Raw genomic sequence first — 22,510 nt, 5'->3', positions numbered from 1 at the left:
GTGTTTCAAAAAAGGGAAAATCATAAATTTTTTTTTTTTTTTTTTTTTTATTTTGCTATGTGTAGTCTATCCACAATGCTTAAATGGGAGGGATCTCTAAAATTATCCATTTTATTTAAAATCCACACATAGTATTATATGTAATAAAAACAGACATGGTGCCATTTCCCATGGTTGAGACTTAACTATCAACTGGCTTTTGACTGAGTTTACTTTAGTGTGGCTTAAACTGGTCTAGCGCGAAACTACCAATCTTCCTTCCATATATTCTAGAGTAGTCTGATTTTGGCCAAAGAGGACATTTGTGTATCTTGCATGTTGTGCCCTTGTCAACAAACACTGCAAAGTGTTCATTGCATACATATGATAGAAAGGATGCTTTTTACAACACTGTAAAGGGTAGTAACATTAAAAACAAACAAACAAACACTAGAGTCTTGGTCATTTGAAACTGAAATTTGGGTTAGTCTGTAGTAGCGTAACATGGAAATATATGCTCAAGCTCGTGCATTACCTGGGGGTGCACAGTTTCAAAAGATATGGAAGATAGAGCCATAAATAAGTTATTTTGCTCTGCATAAGTCAGAAGGCAGAGCAAACTCTGAGTTTGTAGTTTAACATTTCCTTTCCTGCAGTTCAATTAGGGAATATTCTACCTCACTGTGAATTAGCGACATTGTTTCGGGATTCTCAAATTAAAGGGAGATGAGCCCCATCAGAGAGTATGCATGTGAGTATGTGTATTTGTTAAAGGGATTCTGTCTTTGCTTCTAGAGGAGGGGGCACCATTGTGTCATTTCATTAATATCTTTATAGTCACTGTGCTTATTTAAATTTTTATCAAAAGACACCATGAATTTGTGACATAAAGAAAGGAGAGCATAGGTTTTAAAAGGTTGAGTAATGTTAGACAAGTCTATTCACAAGTTTCTTCCATTTAGAGTACAGGAAGTTCTAGAACCAGAAGGTGCCCCTATGAGTCCTGGCATCCTGGTCTTCTCCTTTATTAATGAAGAAACTGGCTCAGGGAGGTAATATATTTTGACCAAGGTAATCCAACCGCTTAGAGATAAAGCTTAAACCTAAATTTAGTGAATTCGTAGATCGTTTTTGAAAATATATCTAACTAGCATACTAGCATGAAATAGAAATTATAAGTGAAGAGGTCATAGACTTTGTAATCATGAGGGGTTTTGCTTTGGGTTTGGTTTGGTTGTCTTTGACAAATGAGACAACATATTTAAAATTTGAAATAAAAACTTTAAATTATGGTAGTTACATTAGGGCTTTGTTCCAGCACATGATATGAGAAAAATTTGCATTATTTAAAATTTTTGAACTAGCTCAGAAAATCCCAATTTAGAATCAAGGCAGGGGAGTGGCATAATTAGGAACTCAATGTCTAGATCCTTTTCAAATTATTTCCCAGATGCCCTAGAAGCAAGTGTTTAGATCTTGTAGGTGCTAGTAAAAACAATAGGTGGAAAATTTGGAGTAATTTCAGTAGAATAAATTATTTTATAACCAATATGTAAGGCTTTTTATCATAGAAGGTAAGATTTTATTCAACTAACCTTAAGTTGCCATAAAAATCTTTTATTTGTGCTACTAGTATTATGGATGTCTCCCCACTAGCCAATTTATTTAGTATTTAAAAAGGTTGGCCAAAATAGTAAATTCACTTACATATTTATAGCATGCTGCGTTGATCATTCTGTTGATGTCTGGATAGAATGAATTAAATAGGCACAAGACTTTTCATAGATTAAATTTTTCTCCATTTCCCCAAATCAATGTAAATAATGATTATAAATCTACACTTACTGTTTGTCAGGTATCATTGTCAGTGATTTATAAGTATTAGTTTATCTCACATCACATCACCCCCAGGAGGCATTATTATTCTCATTTTACAGATGGGGAGACTGATGCACAGAGAAGGAGAGTTTACTGACCAAGATCACGTCATAGATGGGTAGCAAAGGTTGGATTTCAACTTAAGCAATCTGACTCTAGAACTCATGCTTTTAGCCACTGTGTTAATAACTGCCTATCTGCTAAGTCTGTAATGTACAAACTGAGATTGCTGCTGCTTTTCCTCATTGTGCTACCACACTGAAGAATACTGTATGTCATAAATAATATTTGAATCACAACTGAACTCTTCAGTTTCAGACCCACTGAATCAAAGGAACTACCTTTTTTCTACCTCTGCACTATTTCTCCCCAATGCTTTTTAGTGAGGCTCCTTTTTGATTTCCCAGTTTGACCTTGACCTTCTATTGGCAGGTGAAACTGCTCTCTGGTTTTTGTTTGTTTGTTTGTTTGTTTGTTTTTCAGTCTCCCTGTGAGCAAGCCAGTTTAAGTTGGGGACATGCTAACTAAACTCAGACCGAGATATTTCTTTTAGTAAACACTTCCCCCTCCCCCCATCAGGGCGCCAAGACTATGCAATGCAGTTTGGGTTTCTTAAGTAGGTACATGCAGAGGTTCTGAAGAGTAGAATTGACCAATCAGACACAAAGGCCTGTCTGGACTGCCTTGCTGCCCCAAGTATATGTCAGTACCTCACTGTGAAGTACTATGATGAGGCTCTACTCTGTCCGTTGACCAGTGGGGCACCAAGAGAATCCATTATTCATTTGTTCTTGGATAACCAGTGCTGAGTAGAGTGAATTTTAGCCTAAAGACACCTTGGATCTCATCATGAATTCTGCTTATGATTGAAAATATCTTTATAGACTATTTTTTATCCATTGTTAACCTATAAACATTTCTATGGCTATAAAATGCCTGTAGTCATAAAAATAAAAATATGAAAAGTATTGCCTATGTTTCAATATTTTTAAGATCACTAACTAGACTATGTTCAGCTCTGTTCTACTTATACCCAGTTGATGCCTGATGTTGGCATTTAGTATCTCAACTATACTTTCAAGACTCAAAACTGTGCAAATGTGAGAAACAATTCGCTATAAACCTATAAATTTCACAGCTCAAAAAACTCTGAAGGTTATTAATAAGGCACCATGCAATTAGCTTATACAAAGTGCAGCTAGGAATCATGCATAATGTAAAACAGAAACTGCTAACTACTGACTCATGGAAGATCATTTAAGCTAGTTTTTAATGGACATGAAGAATTGATATTTAACACAATCCCTAAGAAGATTCTTACTGCTTTAACACCATGGAAAGAATTTAGTTTCTTACAGATTAAGAGAAAAATAGAAAAGAGTTCACGGTTAAGGCATTTTCCAGCAATGTGAATTTGAACACGTTGTTTAATATTTTAGAACCTCAGTTCTTACCTATACAAAATGGATGTAACAGGGGTGCCTGGGTGGCTCAGCCGGTTAAGCATCTGACTTTGGCTCAGGTCATGATCTCACGGTTCATGGGTTCAAGGCCTGTGTTGGGCTGTGTGTTGACAGCTAGCTCAGAGCCTGGAACCTGTCTTCGAATTCTGTATCTCCCTCTCTCTCTGGCCCTCCCCTGCTCACACTGCCTCTCCCTGACTCTCAAAATTAAATAAAAAACATTTTTTTTAAAAATGGATGTAACAGTGGGATTGTGAAAATTAATTCAAAAAGTAATTCAGCATCTAGAATTTTAGCGTAGTTAATACTTAATGAAATGTTATAAATCACATATTAGGGAAATGTGTCACTTTTCCACCCAGCCCAAATTCTTGTTTTACTGAGAATTTTGCATTTTGATGGAAACAATTTTTTTATTAGTAGTAATTTTTTTAAAGATTTTGTTTTTAAGTAACCTCTACACCCAACATGGGGCTAAAACTTAAAACCCCAAGATCAAGAGTTGCACGCTCTACAGACTAAGCCAGCCAGGCACCCCGGAAACAAATTTCTTTAGGAGTATTAGAAACATAAGCCAAACGCTTGCCTACACTAACATACCTGGTACTGCTTTAAGCTCATTATATACATTAACTTGTTTAATCCTCAACGTAATCCTGTGACATAAATACTTGCTTGTATTATACTCATTTTAGAGATGAAGAAACAGAGTAGTTAAGTAACTTATCCTAGGTCCTACAGCTCCTAGGTGGAGATGTGGTGCAAACTCAGCGTGGCACCCAAGGGCAACTTCTAAAATGTGACTGTTAATAAGGCATGTTAATTGTGATAATTAGTGTATACTTAAAATAGTATGTACATAGTTTATCTTGACTACATTTTGCCAAATATTTCAACTTTTGGAATATTTATAATATGTTTTTGATATACTTTATTTCATAGTAATAATTAAATGAATATATAGTAAACCAATGTTGGTAGAAGTAGAAGTGTGTGGCTTAAATCAAGCTATAAATGTAATACAAGTTTTTATAATTGGATTTTAGATATAATTGTTAAAATATAAGCTATATTTTATAGATTTTCAGTGTATACTGGAGAAAACTTCAGTGTTTTTAACTTTAAAATTAAAGTGTAATCCTAGGAGCTCCTGGGTGGCTCAGTCAGTTGGGCATCTGACTCTTGATTTTGGCTCAGGTCATGATCCCAGGGTCTTGGGATCAAGCCCTGTGTCAGGCTCCACACTGAGCATGGAGCCTGCTTAAGATTCTCTCTCTTTCTCCTTCTGCCACTCCGCCCATTCATGCTCTCTCCCTCTAAAGTAAAAAGTAAAGCGTAATCTTAAATTGTCACGAAGATCCTTTAAAATTAGTCTATTAGTCACTTCTCATCTCTTACTACAGTGTCATTTGGTCATGGACCATCAAATTCACATTGAGATTTCCAAATGTATTAGTCATATACTTGAAATATCATGAGATTGATTGTAAATATTGATTTAAATAATAGGGGCACCTGGGTGACTCAGTCAGTTGAGCGACTGGCTTCAGCTCAGGTCATGATCTCACAGTTCGTGGGTTTGAGCCCCATGTCAGGCTCTGTGCTGATAGCTAGCTTAGAGCCTAGAGACTGTCTTCTGATTCTTTGTCTCCCTCTCTCTCTGACCCTCCCCTGCTCACACTGTCTCTCTCTCAAAAGTAAATAAAAACATCAATAAATAAATAAATAATCTATGTGTATGTCACTTAGGTATTTTTATTATCAACATACTGTGAGCATCTAGAGGAAGTGTAACTCTCATCATTATGACTCTAAGAGTTTTATATGTAGTAGGTACTTAATAAATATTTATTGAATAATGAATACCTAATTTCTAGTAAAGTATAAAGTGATTATTTTAAAAGCAGAATAACCTAAATAAGTCTCTCAAAATAGAAATGGCATAAAGAAATCCAAAAATAGCCAAACTATGGAAAGAGGCCAAGCATCCATCAACTGATGAATGGATAAAGAAGATGTGGGGTATGATACACACCAGACTCATATATATATGTATATATGTGTGGAATATTACTCAGCCATCAAAAAGAATGATATTGTGCCATTTGCAACAAAGTGGATAGAACTGGAGTTTATTATGCTAAGTGAAATAAGTCAGTCAGAGGAAGACAAAATACCATATGATTTCACTCATGTGGAATTTAAGAAACAAAACAGATGAACACAGGGGAAGGAAGAAAAAAAAAGGGAGAGAGGGAAGCAAACCATAAGAGACTCCTAAATATAGAGAAGAAACTGAGGGTTGTTGAAGGAGAGGTACATGAGGGATGGGCTAAATGGGTGATGGGTATTAAAGAGAGCACTTGCGATGAGTACTGGGTGTTGTGTGTAAGTGATGAATCACTAAATTCTACTCCTGAAACCAGTATTACACTATACGTTAACTAACTATAATTTAAATAACCTGAAACAAACAAGCAAAAATAATGCTGATCACTCACTACTAATTAGAATAATTTTATACATAAGGTTACATCTTTTATGTAACAGATACCACATCTGGACAATGTAAACCAATGTGGTCCAACCTTTAATATTGTGTACGAAATGCAGAATTTAACCCCTGGTATTTGCACTCAGCCATTTAAGTTTTTACAGGTGTATTAGTTTGTCATATAAACATTATTTAACATGTTGAAGCTTTTATTCATATTTCTACTCCTTTGTAAAGAATATGGTTTGAGAAGTTTATCCAGGGACAGTATTAATAAAGGTTTATCTCATTTGGTTCTGCTTTCATAGCACATTCCTTCCATTGCTCCAGACCTACAGATATATTGAACAAAGGTCCCCTGGATTGGGAGCTTGTGGAGGTGAATCAGTTTCATTGGTCGGCATCTTCTTCTCTGTGCTTTTCTCCATGGAAAACAAAGTGGCGTGCCTCTGGAAGGGAAGGACACGCTCATTGAGTTGGGCACTTGGCTTTTATTCTCTGGAAGTTCAGAATGAGTATGGTCCTTCTGCATTTGTTGTTTCGAGAAGAATATTGAAAACTACTCTCATGGTCAGAGATTTACTTTACATACTTAATTTAAGTGTTTGCAATATTCCTGTTATTAAAACATCTCACAGATTAGATAAGCTTTGTTCCGCTCGTCTGTAGCACCTTCACGCTTCTGCCAACCAGACTGCCAAGCTTGTAAGCTTTTGCACCCAACTTTAAATAATTTGTCTCATAATAATCTGCTTCCCCAAAAGGTGCTCCATATATCACAGCACCAACTATATGGTTTAACGATGCCATCATTTGGTTTCTTTCTCTTTGGAGACTTCTTTCTCATTCCTAGTCTTCCAGTTGATGTGAGACTCTTAACATCAGTTTCAAATCGTAGGTATATTTTAAGTTCAAGATATAGGTGAGTTCTTAATAATGTGTGGTTATAGAGGTACAAATCATGAAAACAAAACATGTATATAAAAGGGAAAAAAGCCTCTTCATTTGGTTTTAAAATCTACTCTGTTGTTAATAACAAGATTGCCCTTTTTCTTTGGAGGGGAAAAGCTGATATTAAGATTGGCTAAAATGGTAATAAGGAGACAGTCTAAAAGGTGTCCGAAAGATTCATTACATAGTGCAGTGGATTAATTCATGAGGGACAGACATATCTCAGTATCTGAGGATGACTTTGTGCAGGATATAGCTTTTTCTTTCTTCCACAGAATGCCTTTGGGGTAAATCTCAAAAAGAGACTGCTGAATAGAATTGACCACTATTTTTTTTATGTGTAAATAGGTCATCGATAGTTGAATGTGTGTGTTTGTGTATATATATCTGAAACACACTCCATATAATTCTTCATACTAACATTTTTATTTTGACCACACCAGCATACCACTTTCTCTGACTCCACTGTTTTCCTTGGTATTAATATTCCAAGGTAAAATACAATAGGTGGCTTTATTTACTGCATCACCAATTAAAAAATAGTAGGGTTTGCTTAGGTCAGTATAAGCCCAGTGTGTTAAATTTTCATAAATATTTGCACACTCAAGATTTGAGTTTAGACTTGACAAAAATTGTATAATAGGAAGTCTTATGATGTTACTGTCAAGCTGGAAGTTCATATGAGATCGTCTTACAAAGCAGAAAGACGAAACCATGAGAGGTTAAATGATTGGCCCCAGGTCACACAGCTGGGATCACGCATTTCCTGGTCCCTGCTCCCCGCCACAGGTTTACGTGAGGGGGGGTGGATACTCGTGAGCAATTCACTTTTTCCTTCCCAGGGCTTCGGTGCTGACACTCTTTTGCACATTGCACTAGGTGCAAGCCCAGAAATTCTGCCAGGAGCAAAACAACACTCCTTAAACACTCTGTGACTTTCAGAACTGTATAAAATAAAAGGTTGAAGTTAATGGTTGCCAGCTTGGAGGGAGTAGTTCCTCTTTAGAGCCAAATATATGTGGAGAACAGATGAGACTGTGGGAGTGAGTTGGCAAAAGGGAAAGAGAAATGAATCTATTCTTTTTTTTTTTTTTGAAAATGAAAGTATAATAAATATCTGGATAACTTGTTTGTTATTCCTTTAGAGATTCTTCCCATTTGAAAAATGAAATATCTGTCTCTCATGTGTATGTTCTTAAACAATAATTTTATATTTTTTTTCTAACTATCATGAAATAATCTTTTTTTGGAAGTAAAGAGTTTACTTTAATGACCTGGATATATGGAACTATTTGCGTTCACTTTCTTAAAAGATCATTATTTCTTATACTGAAAATTCTCTCTTTAATCAGTGACTCATGTTGTGATAATGGGTTTCCACAATTTTGAGAACTAAAGGCAAATACACTTCAGAGATAATGATTATTTAAATTTTTGGTTCTTAGAGATAAAACTGTCTTTGACATAAGGAGTATGGATGGATATAGTAGCCAAGAATTCTATCATTTTATTTCACACTCATTTTGTTTTTGAAAAGTCTCTTCTCGTGTTTGAGATCCCACATACCACAGTGATCTTAAAGACGTTTGTTAGCAGAGTTCTCTGGAATTTCACTCTCATGCTGTCCTTAAAGGATATTTTGTGGAACTGTGCTCAAGAGAAATGCTATTCTAATGAAACCTTCCTGGTATTTCCATTCATAAATCTATCCTGTGCCTAATGGTACAGTGTAGCAGTCTTTCGTAGAGCACATTATGGACACCTTTCCAATTTAGACTTTTTATGTATTTTCTAATTTAAGACTATTCTTAATTTATTTGAACTTGAGTTTGAAAATGTGCCTAGCACATCTAGCCTTTTTCAAGCAATGGAAACTTGATTATCTTTTACTAAGTTGAGTTTTGCTGTTTCCTAAACAATTACTGTAGGTAAAATACTTGGTATGAGTTTTAAAGTTCCTAAAGTTACTTCTTCATTCTTTTAAGTTATTTATTTATTTATTTATTTATATTTATTTATGCATTCATTCATTCATTCAGGTGATCTCTATATCCATTGTGGGGCTCAAGCTCATGACCCCAAGATCAAGAGTTGCACACTCTTCTGACAGCCAGCAAGGTGCCCCTAATTACTTCTTTAAATCTGTTTGTATCTCTGTTTCTCTCTCTCTCTCTCTCTCTCTCTCATTTTTAGACACAGTAAATAAAAGGAAGGTGCAACACTAACTCACAGGACATCCCAGTGTACTTCAGTGGCCATTTTATCAGTTTTTAGATGGAAGCACATGATTTTTCATGGAAATGCTTGAAAAACCTAGTCATGTCTGAATGATGTCTGACATTAATTAGTCATGGAGAATGTTTAGGTATTGCTGAGAAACCTGTTTTTATATCATCACACAGATAATGTTGACCCTACAAGACCCCACGGAATAGAGTTATTCTGTTTATGTAGTCTAAAGTGATACTCTGTTTTTTTAAAGAAAACATAATTATTGGCCTCAGCAGCATCAAGCTCAAACATTTCACAGGGTGTCCTGTATAACTTTTAAAGGATGTTTACTAAAAACCACAAGTTTAGTCAGTGGCAATCTTCATTCTAAAAGTCCAGGTTTTAAATACGTTATTTAAGTAAATCTCCACCCAACATGGGGCTCACACCCACAACCCCATGATCAAGAGTTATATTCTCCACCAACTGAGCCATCCAGGCACTCCCATACTAAAAGTTTTTATAGTTTCAGTCAAATCAGCGATGTTGAGACTATATGTCATGCACAGAACTACTGAAAACACAATTGTGTAGGGCCTTGCATTATTACTTGACATTTCTCCCCACTCTTGGTACTCCAAGATCTTAAGTTATTATGCTCGCATAGGATAGACTGTTTGTGAAGGGAATTTTTAAATTCAAGCTCACTGTCACTAGAAACTTCATACAGTTAAAGGGAGAGTGATACAATGTTTTTGTAACTGTAAGATTATGTTTAAATTTAATTCCAGTGTGGAGAACTGCTTGGATATATTAACTGAAACTTTTACTGTGTGGTAAGTACAAGGTCAAATCACATACAGTACCATTTTTTCACTTAGATGTAGGCAATAATTCAGTTGGGGGAGATTGGCTTTTTTCTGGTTCTCAATCTGATGTCTACAGTAATTTGGAAAATTTTCTATGCCTACTATCAAATATGTTTTCATAGCTGGAGAGAATAGAAACTGCTATTAATTTTGTCAACCAGGCTTCAGCCCTTTTCACCTATTGCCTAGTTAAGGAATCAACATACCAAGAGCATTTTTATCCACATCAAACTACTTCTCATGGCATTGGCTTCAGAGTTCCTAATGAGATTTTGTTATACTTCCCAAGCTAAAGTCAAGGGAAGCCAATTTTTCCATCAAGTGACACTTCTAGTTCTTTTAAAAGGCTGTAAAGTCAGGCTCTTCTCATAGGTCAGATTTTCCTAAGACTTTTAGCTCTTCCTAAGCCTCATTTTGGAAATCCTCAACAAATATTTCCAGCAAAATTTGGAATCCCTGAGACTGCATTATGTCACCAGTTTCTTGGGTTAGAATTATCCTCTGTTCTTTACCTTTGGGCTGTCTACTTTTATCTCCATTAACCTTTTGGCTTGAGTATAAACATTTATTGAAGGCTACCTCCTTTGTCGGTCCAGTAACTCCAGAGGTTAGTGAGAAGTGGATGCTGGTTTGACCTCTTTTATCCACATTAGATGATTCTAATTATTCCTAAGAAATGACACTTTTGACCCATTTTGTCCTTGTCAAGTTTGTCTCGTTGTAGGCTGTCGAAGCATGAAACTCTGGGTTCAAACAGTGTACAGGAGTGCACATTTTTCTAACTTACAACGTGGAGCCTCAGAAGTGCACACTATTTCTTTTTCTTTTTAAAACATGCCAGTTTAACTGAAACTCAGGCCTCCTGTTATGTACCTTGAATTGATTTATTACTGAAAGGGACTGCCTAGATATAAAGTGCAAACTTTAACCTGTAAAAACCCATAGGTTATTGAATACAGAAAAAAAAAATGGGAAAAAGCTTTGCATAAGTGAGGATAAGCTAGGTTTTGCTGAGGTTGCAAGCAAGTCTAATATCACAATGGCTTTTTACATAAAAAAAAAAAGTTTCTTTCCTTATCACCCTACATGGCCATTGTGATTGCCAAGGCTTCCTCCTTGCATCCTCTGAGGATCACTGCAGCAAAAGCAGGGTGTGGTAGTGAATCCATTGGCTCCTCTTGCTTCTGTGTGGAAGTGACATGAGTTATCTCATGTTCAGTTTTATTGGTCACATGAAGTCACATGGCCATACCTGTCTTTAAAAGAGATCTGGAAAGTGGAGAGAGTTGGAAACAATTTCTCAATAGCCCTAATGACTATCACCATGTCTAAATTAGATAATTAGGAGTTTTTCTGTTGATTTTTATGCTAATAACTGTAGACATTGCCATCACCTGAGAAGTAAAGGTTCAGTGAATGCTTTTTGTACATTTTTAGTTCATTTATTCATGTAGCGATTCAGCAGAAGTTTGACATGCATCTACAGTGTACTAAACACTGTGCTGGTTGCTTTAGACAACTACCTTTGAAATAGAAACTATTATCCCCATTTTACAGATGTGCAATCTGAAATTGAGGACATTCAAGTTTAAGTGATTTCCCAGTCATGGAGCCTGCCCACAGCACATAGTAGGACTCAAACCTAAGTCATCCGACTCCAAGAAAGCATTGTCCTTTCTGTTCTCCCTCAACTATAAAGTCAACAGTAAATCATGAAATGTTTTAAATACTTAATTGTAGAAGCAGAAATTATTATAGTCACCGCTATGTTTTTTCTTGTACTATAAAACAAGAACATTAAGTATATCTAATAATGGTGGAATGACAATGTAGGTTTGATGTTATTCCAACTAAGAAGCTCTTTCACACTTTTTGAGTACATTTGATAAGGAACTTAAAGGTTTGTTTTTTTTTTTAACTGTAAATCAGTAAATACGAATCCCTTTTGTGTTTTCTATTGCTGCTGAAACAAATCACCACAAATTTAGTGGCTTAAAACAACAAGAATTTATTATCAGTTCTGTAGATGAGAGGTCCAATATGGATCTCATTAGACTAAAATCAAGGGAATGCATTTCATTCTGGAGGTTCCAGGGGAGAATATCTTTCCCGCTATTCAAGCTCATGGCAGAATTCAGTTCCTTGAGGTTGCAAAACTGAGGTCTCTGTGTCCTTGCTTCCTGAAACTGAGAGTCATCCCAGCTTCTAGACACCATTGTGTTCCTTGGTTTATAATCTCAGTATGCCATGCTCAAAGGCAGCATAGGCAGGTGGAATGCTTTTCATATGGAGTCCCTTTGATCCACTGTTCTGCCTTTCTCTTCTAGTTTCAAGAACTCAGGTGTTTAGACTGAGCCTATCCAGACAATCTAGGATATTTCCACCATTTCACAGTCCTAAGCCTTAATCACTTCTTTAAAAATCCTTTTTCCCAAGCAAGGTAACATATTGACAGATTCCAGAGAATTAGGGCATGGACAACACTTATATCCATGCTCTTTCCTAACATATTGTGCCAACTGTATGCTCTGTAGAATGCCAATAAACATCTTGGCCTTACTTTCTTCATTTGTGAAATTAGGGAATGAAACTCATTGAACTTTGAAGTTGCTTGCAGTTCTTAACATTCTAGACTCGTACGAGTCCTTATGATAGAGACATGGGAAAGGGAACCTAATGATCAATGTGGATATTATTGTTATTTTCTATTCATGGATTTTGCTGGAGTGTAGATTTCATATAATCCTGGCTAACTCCTTCCTTCTCACACTTGGTAATCTTCTTTGAAGTCAGTCAATCTCTACGAAAGTTGACTTCTTCAGAAAGAAATTGACTTACGTCCTCAAAACTGTAATAACTGGTCCCTTGAGATTTTTTATCTACTTATTATTTACTTTACAGCTTTGGTATAGCTTTCAGCAAGCCTTAGCTACATTTTTGCTTTTGCTTTATTGACTTAGAGTAAAAGAAATTGTTTTCCCTTCAATTCAGTTTCTTAATAAGTCAGATTCTGCCTATGTCCAGGTATAATAAAGGTTTCCAAAGTTTTAAAAGGTATAATGCCTAATTTACTATTAAGGAAAGATATTAATTAACTATTTTTATTTGCACCATGAAATTAATTCCTTTAAACCTTAATTTGCTTATGTACTAAATGGAAAAAATATTACTACCCAAGCCCTAGAGTTTAAAAATCAGAAAAGATCATTGAAGGGAAGTATAGTACCCAACATTTAGTGTTCAATAGATGTAAGTCAGCAATATTGTTGTAACAGTAGTAGTAATAGTAGGGGTGGAGGTGGATAAGTCAGCCCAGATTGCCAAGGAATTTCTGGTTTAAATACTAAAAATCCAGCATCCTGGGGAAATTGGTTGGTCACTCCAGGAGGTGTAGTATCTGGAAACAGCTAGAAATAGATATGATGTCTTCCTTTTACCAACTCTTTGACCTAAAAGAAGTCATTAATCTTTGAGTTGCAAGTTTTTCTTTTTTATCTGAGAATGGATATAAAGACTAAATAAGTAAGGAAAGTGTCTAACAAAAAACCTGCATAAGTAGCGTAAATAATAGTACCCTTATTCCTTCTGGTTAAACAATCTTTACTGGCTCCCTTTGCTTAGAAATTTAAGCCTAAAAGGTTTTGCCTGGTATGAAAACGTCTTTCACAATAGCTTCTAACCTGCCTTTCCAGACACACTGCTGTTATTCCTCTTCCACCTATCAGTAATGAAAATAGAGATGACGATGATGATGATAGCTAATGCTTATCTAGTGCTTTCTACGTATCAAGAATGGCTCTAAAGACTTTATAAGAACTCAAAACCAAAGAATCCCAGAACTACTCACCATTGCCTGTACTCATGACTCATATACTGCTCAGACTTTGCCTATGGTATACCAGTTGCAAATGTTCCCCATTTATCCTTTAAGATCCTGTCTAAATGTCACTTCCTCTATGATACTGTCCCAGAATCCATAGGACAGAACTTTCTCTCTTGGCCTGCATTAATCCCAAAACAATTTACACATGACTTTTCGCTCCTTACCATGCTACTTTCTGCGTTATATTCAGCTTTTTCTTATGTATCTGTACCTTTCACCAAAAAGAAAGATGTCTTAATATTGCTAGCACCAATATTAAGGATGGAGGTCGTTTGTATAGTCATAAAATGAATGGAAGATTATAGTATCAGCAAATCAATTGACTTACTTTACACTAAAATATTCATATTTTATATTTTGTATATGGAGGTGGCTTGTATATTCATAAAATGAATGGAAGATTATAGTATCAGCAAGTTAATTGACTTACTTTACACTAAAATATTCCCTAAAGAATTTAAATGATCAATATCTATTTTTCATATTATCTGTGTAAAATGGTAAAAACAGATTTACTGTGTAGAAAACGATGTGGCTTTAAGAACTATGGAGTATAAAGGTTAAATAAAAAGCATGTCTTTCCCACAAAATAAGAGTACACTAGAAATGAGGAAGATGCCTGTTGTTGAAATCTGTTATTTAAAACCAGAAGAAAGCAGATGTTACAAATAAGATCACAAAATCTCCTACATAATGAAGGTCTGTCTATCGTAATGGTGGACTCTCTTCTATCACTTGTTCTGCTTACTGCCTGGAGACCTGCTGAGCCTGATCGGTGGGTTACCTGTTTCTCTGTAAGTAAAAGGAGCTGACATATGCGTAATTAAGACCTAATGTTAATTGGATGTGGGTCATTATCATTTCAGACTGAAGAAGCGTACTTGTCCTCAATTCTGTTTTCAAATGGAAGTAAATAAAAATGGTCACTCAGACTGATAACCATAAAAATAACTTGATAACATTTTTGCCTGTATTGTTAAAAAATAGTATAATATAAAATTACTTCTTTCCTCCAGGGCTTTCAGATAACCATCCTTGAAGACTATAGTTTCAGAGATAATATCTATAGTTTGTTATTAGAGAAGTTTCCCGGAATGTGTAGAGCACCAGATAAGTGTTTTTAATCATTGTACTTGCAAATATTAAGGAGTATAGTTGAAAAGTAAACAGTTAAGGTGTATAGTTGAAAAGTGAATATTTGAAATATGTTTCCAGACTTTTTAAAAAATTTATCCACGATGGTTGATTTTTTTCATTAAACGGTGTATTTTACAGTAGTTTTACCTCATATAATATACTTGATACTTCAAGAATTGAGTTAACATTCATCTTACACTGAGTTGTCAATATGGGTTTGCAGCTAACAATAGATCCCTGTCTCAGGCGCTAGCATTGTTGCCATTCAGTGGGGGGTGGGTTTTCCAGATTCCTGAGAGATTTGAAATGACCAGATTACACAGAACTCCTTGAGTGAATATGTATTAATGCCAATTTGGGAAATTTGTGGCAAAATCCGAGAATGAGCCACGATCTCTGTGGCAGGATCATATCTAGGTGAAGATTCAGTTCAAACATTACCTTGAAACCCTGCATTGTACTCTGGGTTTTGTGATATTTGATATACAGACATGGTCTGGTGGATGATAAAAGTCTGACTGCCAGTTCACTGTGACTCATCGGGAAGCAGCAATCTTGCTAAGGCTCACTTGTTTCCTCCTCAGTTTATTTCCTGCCATGTTTAATGTAATTAAAGACAAATAATTTGGGTGCCAAAGAGCCTAAAATGATAAACCTTTTGAGCCTTATGTTGAAAATGTACAACAGGAAGTATTTTGTTTGAACTAGGGCAAGTGTCTCCTGCTTCTGTGCTTCTCAGAGTGAGGCATGTCCTGCTTTAGTTGCTCTGCATCTGAATTTATTCACCATTCCTCTTTTATACTCCTTCTGGAGACAATGTATGGTGAATCATTAGCATTATTATTATTTCAGTTACAGTCAGACTACATATCCTCACTTAGCAAAGGGGGTTGGGTAGATTTCATTATTCATTCGAAATAAATTCCGACTCTAATAAAAATGTTGCTCAGGATAGAGCTTTGAAATGGATCCTGATTCTTTAAATTCTTTCCTGTCTGTTTCAGGAAATAGTGAGATCCTGTTGATAGTAAAGTACAATGTGTCTAAAGTTCACTTCTAAACACTCTGCTCTTTGCAGTGAAAGTCATCTGCATTCTCTTTATAATTCAGAGCCGCAAGAGATCTGTCTAATCTTGGAGATCTGATCCAGTATCATTTAGGAAAAAAAAAAAAAATCCTTGATAATAATTCTACCAGTCAGATTAGTGAAAGCAGTAAAGCCTTACAGCTTCTGTCATCTTAAAAAGATATTATGAGACAGGGGAATAAGGACTCAGATTGTGGTTTGGGAGATTTAGTTGTTTGTAAAAATAAAATGATTAGTACCGTTATGATTCAAGTTTTTAATCAACAAAAGCAAATGGCATCTGTCTGTTATCATTCTTTCTACAGAAGACAAAGGCTCAGGTCCCAATGGTGCTGACTTCTGGTCCCAAGTGGCTACTGGATGTGACTTGGCAAGGAGTAGAAGACAACAAAAACAACTGCATTGTGTACAGCAAAGGTAAATGCAGAAATCATTTCCCTCTCTCTCTGCGAGTTTTGGAACCTGAGCATTGAAGTGAGCAGGGAAATGGGAATACAGAGTGAAATTTGATCCCCTCTCTTCCTTTTTCCCTCCTGAATCTCTCTAACCTGTGTTCTCAGCAAAGCCTCCTGGGTTTTTTCTGTACAAAATACAGAACAAAATACAGACAGAAAGTGTTAAACCATTAATTACTTAGCACTGCACACATTTACCTAACCCTGTCTTTGAGCGGTGTGACTGGCGCCTTCCTTGCTGTTAGCTTTATTGATAGCCAGTTTGATGAAATCCCAAGTTCCTCTCTCTTAGACATTATCTACAAGAAAGCAAATTCCTTTTGAAACTTAGCAATTCGCGTCAAGGTGCATGCTCAAGGAGGCACTGCATTCCAGCCACTGTCTTGAAATCACTCATGATGAGCATAGCTGAAAACGAAACCATTGCAAAGACGGAGAATTCTTCCCCATGGTGATTTCTGAAGGGCAGGAGGCAAACGGAAAGAGGAAGCCGATGCGGCTTGCAGAGCTTTGCCTTTGATTTGCTCAGTGTGGCATCAACCCAGACTGCCATCACATAGCTACACCCTGGCTACAAAGGAGTCCAGGTTCCGCGATGGCACTCCCCAGCACAGGCCCTTCTTCGTGTGTGGTGTGGTTTGGGGCACTTTTCTCCATCCTCAGGTTGTGGGCCCCAGCTCAGTACTCTTACAGTGAAATCCCTAATCTTGCTTCTTCGTAAATATTGCAAAACCTTGGGCTTCTCATGTTTAATTTCTTTTAGCTTTCTTTTTTAACCAAATAGACCTACTGAGATCAAAGATTTATTTGCACAGTGAACCTAGAAACCATAAAAGCGTACAAGGGAACAAGCAAATAAGCACCCCTATCAATATATTAACATATAAAACACTAATCATAACATCAAAGACTCTTAAAAACTTGCTAGAAACAATTACAACTTGTTCTTATAATCATTACAATTTGTACACTTATAAGAGGATTGCCTTTAAACTACCATAAGCCTTTGAAAGTTGAAACACCGGAAAGAGGGAATTTTGTGAGCTAAGAAAACAATCTGTGCACCAGGATCTGATTATATTCCTTTTCCTTCTATAATTGCTTGTCCCAAACCCACTCATTTTCTAACCTGAAATACCTGTGGGATGCTGGTGGGAGCTTTTAGCTGGAAGGGAAGTGGGATTTTCCCAGGATGTGTCAACATGATCTATCAAAGTGGAAGGAAATGGTATACTGAACCAGTTTACCAGTGCCCACATTCAGAGTGCAGGAATATAAAAGTGGCCTCAGAATAGAGGCTTAATCACTAGGAATAGATGTTGGTTGTACAATGTCTTCTCTCTGCGATGGCAGTATAATATGGAGGAACCAAGAGAGTAGCTGTTCTCTTGCCATAATCCAAATCCACTGCACTTTTAAATCAGCCATTCTTTTGGGAGCAATGATTGTTATTTTGCTATGTAAGAAATATGGCAAAACTGCAATGCTGTATTCATCGGAGTACTTTAGCTTGAACATGTTTATGTGTTTGTGTTATGGTTGGCAGTAAATAATTTGGAGCAATTTATAGGAGGTTACTCATTAATTAACTCATAAAGCAGGCCTTGAGCCCAACTACGTGCTGGCCTTGTACATGGCTGCTAATAGCCATCGTTACTCAGCACCCCTGAATCCTCTCCATGGTACTTCCATACCAGCTATGTGTGCTTCTCTCATTGTTCTTGTTTTATGATCATTATTATGTGGGCTCAAGAAAAGAGTAAAAAAGTTAAAAGCTAGGGGAAAAAGTAAGAAGTTAGCTATTAACGTTTAGTAAAAGAAAAAAATTAAAAGTTGGTTATTATTGCCTTCCATTCCAATCTACTCTGTAATTACTGAGGACAAGAAGTGTGTCTTAGTCACCTTTCTATCCTTGGTATGGCATGCTGCTATATTAAAAAAAGTACTCAGTAAATATTTAGTTGACCAGATAAAGAAAGGATGAGTGGTTGCCAGAAACTGTCATGAGCATTTCATATACTCAGATGATGAACCATATGAATCACTGCTATTTAATGTTCTTAACTTATGAAAGGTAAATTTGATATTGTTCAACTTAAGAACTATTGGTATTGTGGTTCAAACGGCGGGCACTGCAATAACAACTTGTATAGGCATTTCATATCATCTTCATTTACTGCCTCCTATGCAGTAATTAATATACTACTCCATTTTACAAAAGGTGAAATGGAGAATTAGGTGGGTTGAGTAATTTGCCACATTCACATAGTTAGTAAGTGGTTGGCATGGGGTTCAAACATACATTTGTCTAACTTAGGGTCTGAGTTACCCACATTAGAATTATTTCTCCCTGCATTAGGCTTTCAAACAGCTTAATAAGATAAGTAGTGTGGGGTTTGTTTGTTTTTTTTGGTTTGTTTTTTTGGTTTTTGGGTATTTTTGTTTTTGTTTTTTTACATAGTTTAGCATTATGATTGAGAAAGATAGTATGGCTGTCCCTGGTCATGGTGAGCTAACAGTGGAGCCAAATTTGAGACTGGGTCTTGACGTTTCCAAACCCTGTACCCTTCTGATGTGTGACTCTGACTTCCCCTTGCCATTATTATATGATGAATAAATTCTTCTAGATCATTCAGGTATTTTATGCCTTAATATCATAAAGATGTATATTATAGTATGGCACTTCCCAATTACATTACACAGAACCCCAAGTGCATTAAAGAACAAACGCTGTGAGCTAATACTGCCTAATGTGGCCCCTCTGGAAAGCTCACAATGCCTGCTGGTGTGAATGCTCTTGAGAAGTTCTGTAGTAAACCAAAACAAAAGAAAACACCTATTTAACTCATTTGACCGTATGAAATAGATATTTTTTTTTCTTTTCCTTTCCAGTGGACACCCATTGGAATTAGTGTTCTGGGTAACACACTCAAAAACCCTTCTGTAAACTCTGTTCTGATCTCCTAGATGGACTTCAAAGGCCTGATACGAATTCCTAATATACAGATTGCCTTTGGAGGGAGGGAATAGCTCACCCAGAATATGTCTCAAAGTTCTGTGAATACCTTAATATACTGGGATTGTACCAGGAATCATTTGAGTCATGGAAAATATGACCCAAGGAAGCACTCCTATCAGGACCTTGTGGGCTCTGAGTTTGCTGTCTTCCTAGGCTGCAGGTATGATAAGGCTCCTCATAGCAAAAGAGTTTTGTAGCTGGAAGGTTTCAGCAATTTAGATTTAGTAAGTATTGACTTGGGCATCCATAATATGTGAGGCATTTTCCTAATATGTATGTTACTTATTACTTGGTACTGTTTTCAAGTGATAGAAATCCAAATGAAATTGACTTATGCAAAAAATAAAAGGAATTACAGTGTGCGTGTGTGTGTGTGTGTGTGTGTGTGTGTGTGTGTGTGTGTGTGTTGGGGTAATAAGGAGATTCATCTCCTCATAAAACTGAGAGTCTGAGGATGTTCTGGACTTCAGGAACAGCTTAATCCAGTTGCTCAAACTTTGTCCCCAGATTCTGGCCTCTGCCTCTTCTTTCTTTCATGGGTTTCGTTTTCAGAAATGGTCTCCTCAGGTAGTGGGAAGCTCCAGACTAATCCAACCAGTACCGCACTTCCAGTGAAAACAGAGCTTTCCTGGGTTTTGAGAAAGGCACATCACATACCAACCTTTGATCCAATTAAACACTCTCTCTGGCAGACTACAATCACCCTTAGAGTAGAATTAACCCCATGTGAGCCATGAAGATGGAAAAGAAATAGTTCCCCAAATGAGACCAAAGTGCTGGTGCCAGATTTAAAAGAGGAGTTGCTTGAATGGACTGATAATGTTCCTGCACTTAGATGCAACACATTATTCCTAATGTCTAAGAAGCTCTCGCCAAAGATGACAAATGAATTCCTGATGTGAAAATTACATTTCCTTGTTTTGTTTTCTACCTAAGAACCTAAATTACTTATGAATTCTATGCCAAAATCATTATTATGGGGATCTGGCCATCTGAGATGATACTAGTACCTGTTTACAAAGAGAATATAAAACGCATATGTTTAGCATTTTTTAAAATTCTTTGACTGCGAAATTTTTGGTATCATTTTCTTATGGTGTGTTAGATAGGCCACTTAATGTGTGACTATTACCATTTGAGAGGCATACTTACTTCTTAAAGTATTATTAAATGTGAGCTAATAGCAAAATTAAATATAACTATAGTTTTCATTTCCAGGGTGTCCATCAAATAATTATTATAAAATTATATTATATCACTTAGTGCTATGTGACAGGCTGCCATCATCTTGTTTTATCAAAGTAAAAAAGTATAGTATTTTGGCATTAATATTGTAATCTGATGTACTTTTTATGCTGCCTCAACTACCCCCTGTCATTCCAGAAAGTAATTAGCTCATCCAGACATTGATGGACCAGACCTGTTGGGTCATCTGTTTTTTGCCATTATTCTCAACAGACTCCAGATAATTCTAATTTACTTATCTCCAATGGAAAAATACTAAAAAGCACCATGCTGAAGTTAAAGGGAGGATGCTGGGGGGTAGGAGTAGCAAGGCCTGCCCACTAACTCCTAAAATCCACTAATGCCTGTTGAGCATTGGAGATCGACGTTTCTTCTCTATATTCTTCACTTAATAGTGTGTGCACAGTATGGTGACCTTTCTCACATATTCAAAGTGAATAGGTTGTTTTTGAATACTCAGAATTAAGCCATTAGTGTGTGGGTTTCTACGTTCAATTCATTTCAAATAAGGAATCATGTAGTTTTTCATGGAGTTGTTATTTCTGAGTAGGCACATTTTCCAGGTATCAAGATTAAGAGAATCAATGTTGCCAATCAAAAGAGTGAAAAAAGTATCAGTTAACTCTCACTCCCACCTTAACCGCTGAAGATTTCTTTCTCTATGAAAACACCATATATATCAGTGTAAAAAACTATTGCTGGTATGTAACTTTGGGCAAATCAGATACCCTCTATAAACCTTGATGTCCTCAGATGTAAAGTAGAATAGCAATGGCTATGTCACAGAATTTTTGAGAGGAAGAACGCATAAACTTAACTGTGTATATTATTATAAATATTGTATTGCCAATTATCTTCTACTCAATCCCATTTGCTTTTGTGAACATGTCAGTACAAACTTAGAGGAAATAAAACCAGGCCTTTCTGCTGGTATCAAGCAAGTGTGCAGGAAAACATCCTCATCTGATGCCAGATTTGTAGCCAAGAATTCCAGAAGTCTTACTCAGTCACTGTTGAACTCGCAATATCCCCAGACAACTGTATTATAGAATTAAAGGCCTGAAGCCTTTGTCTGAAGATGCTGTTAGTTTTTCCCTTGAACACATGCTATTTTTATTTTTAATAGAAGTCTTACATAAAATATCTAGCGTAAAGATAATATTATTAATACTAATAAAGCAGTCACCTTTTATTAAACACTTATTCTATGCAGACATTGTTTGAAGTACTATACCTACATTTTCCTATTTGCTGTTTCAGCAGACTCATGATGGGGGCAGCATTATCCCCACTTTACAGATGAGTAAACTGAGGTTTTGATAAGTTAATAATCCAAGGATCTTTGGCTCATACGTGGTGAAGTTGGGATTCAATCTTGAGCATGTGGACTTCAATTCCGAATTATACAATTAACAGTGTTTTGATAATGCCCTTCACCAGGCCAAGGTTGCAGGTGATTGCTCTTCTCCAAAAAGTTGTATATGTGTTTATCAGGAAGTCTGTTTGTTTTTTTTTTCCTCATTCTGTGTTTGGCTTTAAGAACTAAAATAGCAGGGCAGCCTTACTTTATGCTGCTATATCTGTTACTTTTAAGACCACAGCAATTTAAAGCCACGTAGAAGACATATCTCAAAATCATTCTGTGACCATACTCAGAGTTCTGATTTTGCTTGTTTGCACAACTGTAACCATGCAATGAATTAATTTCAGCTTTTATTGATTGTCTTCTATGTTCAAGATCCTATACTTGGCACTGTTGAACTAATGACAGAAATGCTAATAGGACCTAACTTGGATGAGCAGTGTTCTACATCCTGACTAAGTTGATCAACTTTTCAA

General features: G+C 36.2%; 1 protein-coding gene across 1 annotated transcript in view; it reads left to right on the top strand.

Annotated features, from left to right (window-relative positions):
* ZFPM2 (zinc finger protein, FOG family member 2) overlaps positions 1-22,510 on the top strand; it is a 373,593-nt gene that overhangs the window by 193,370 nt on the left and 157,713 nt on the right. The window contains exon 5 of the mRNA XM_077748221.1: positions 16,258-16,369. Coding sequence (XP_077604347.1) covers positions 16,258-16,369 — 112 coding nt within the window. The remainder of the gene's footprint in view (positions 1-16,257; positions 16,370-22,510) is intronic.

This window comes from Crocuta crocuta, unplaced genomic scaffold, assembly GCF_008692635.1.
Source record: "Crocuta crocuta isolate KB4526 unplaced genomic scaffold, BGI_CrCroc_1.0 scaffold39, whole genome shotgun sequence".
NCBI classification, from domain to species: domain Eukaryota; kingdom Metazoa; phylum Chordata; class Mammalia; order Carnivora; family Hyaenidae; genus Crocuta; species Crocuta crocuta.
This window is presented reverse-complemented; position numbering and strand designations above follow the sequence as displayed.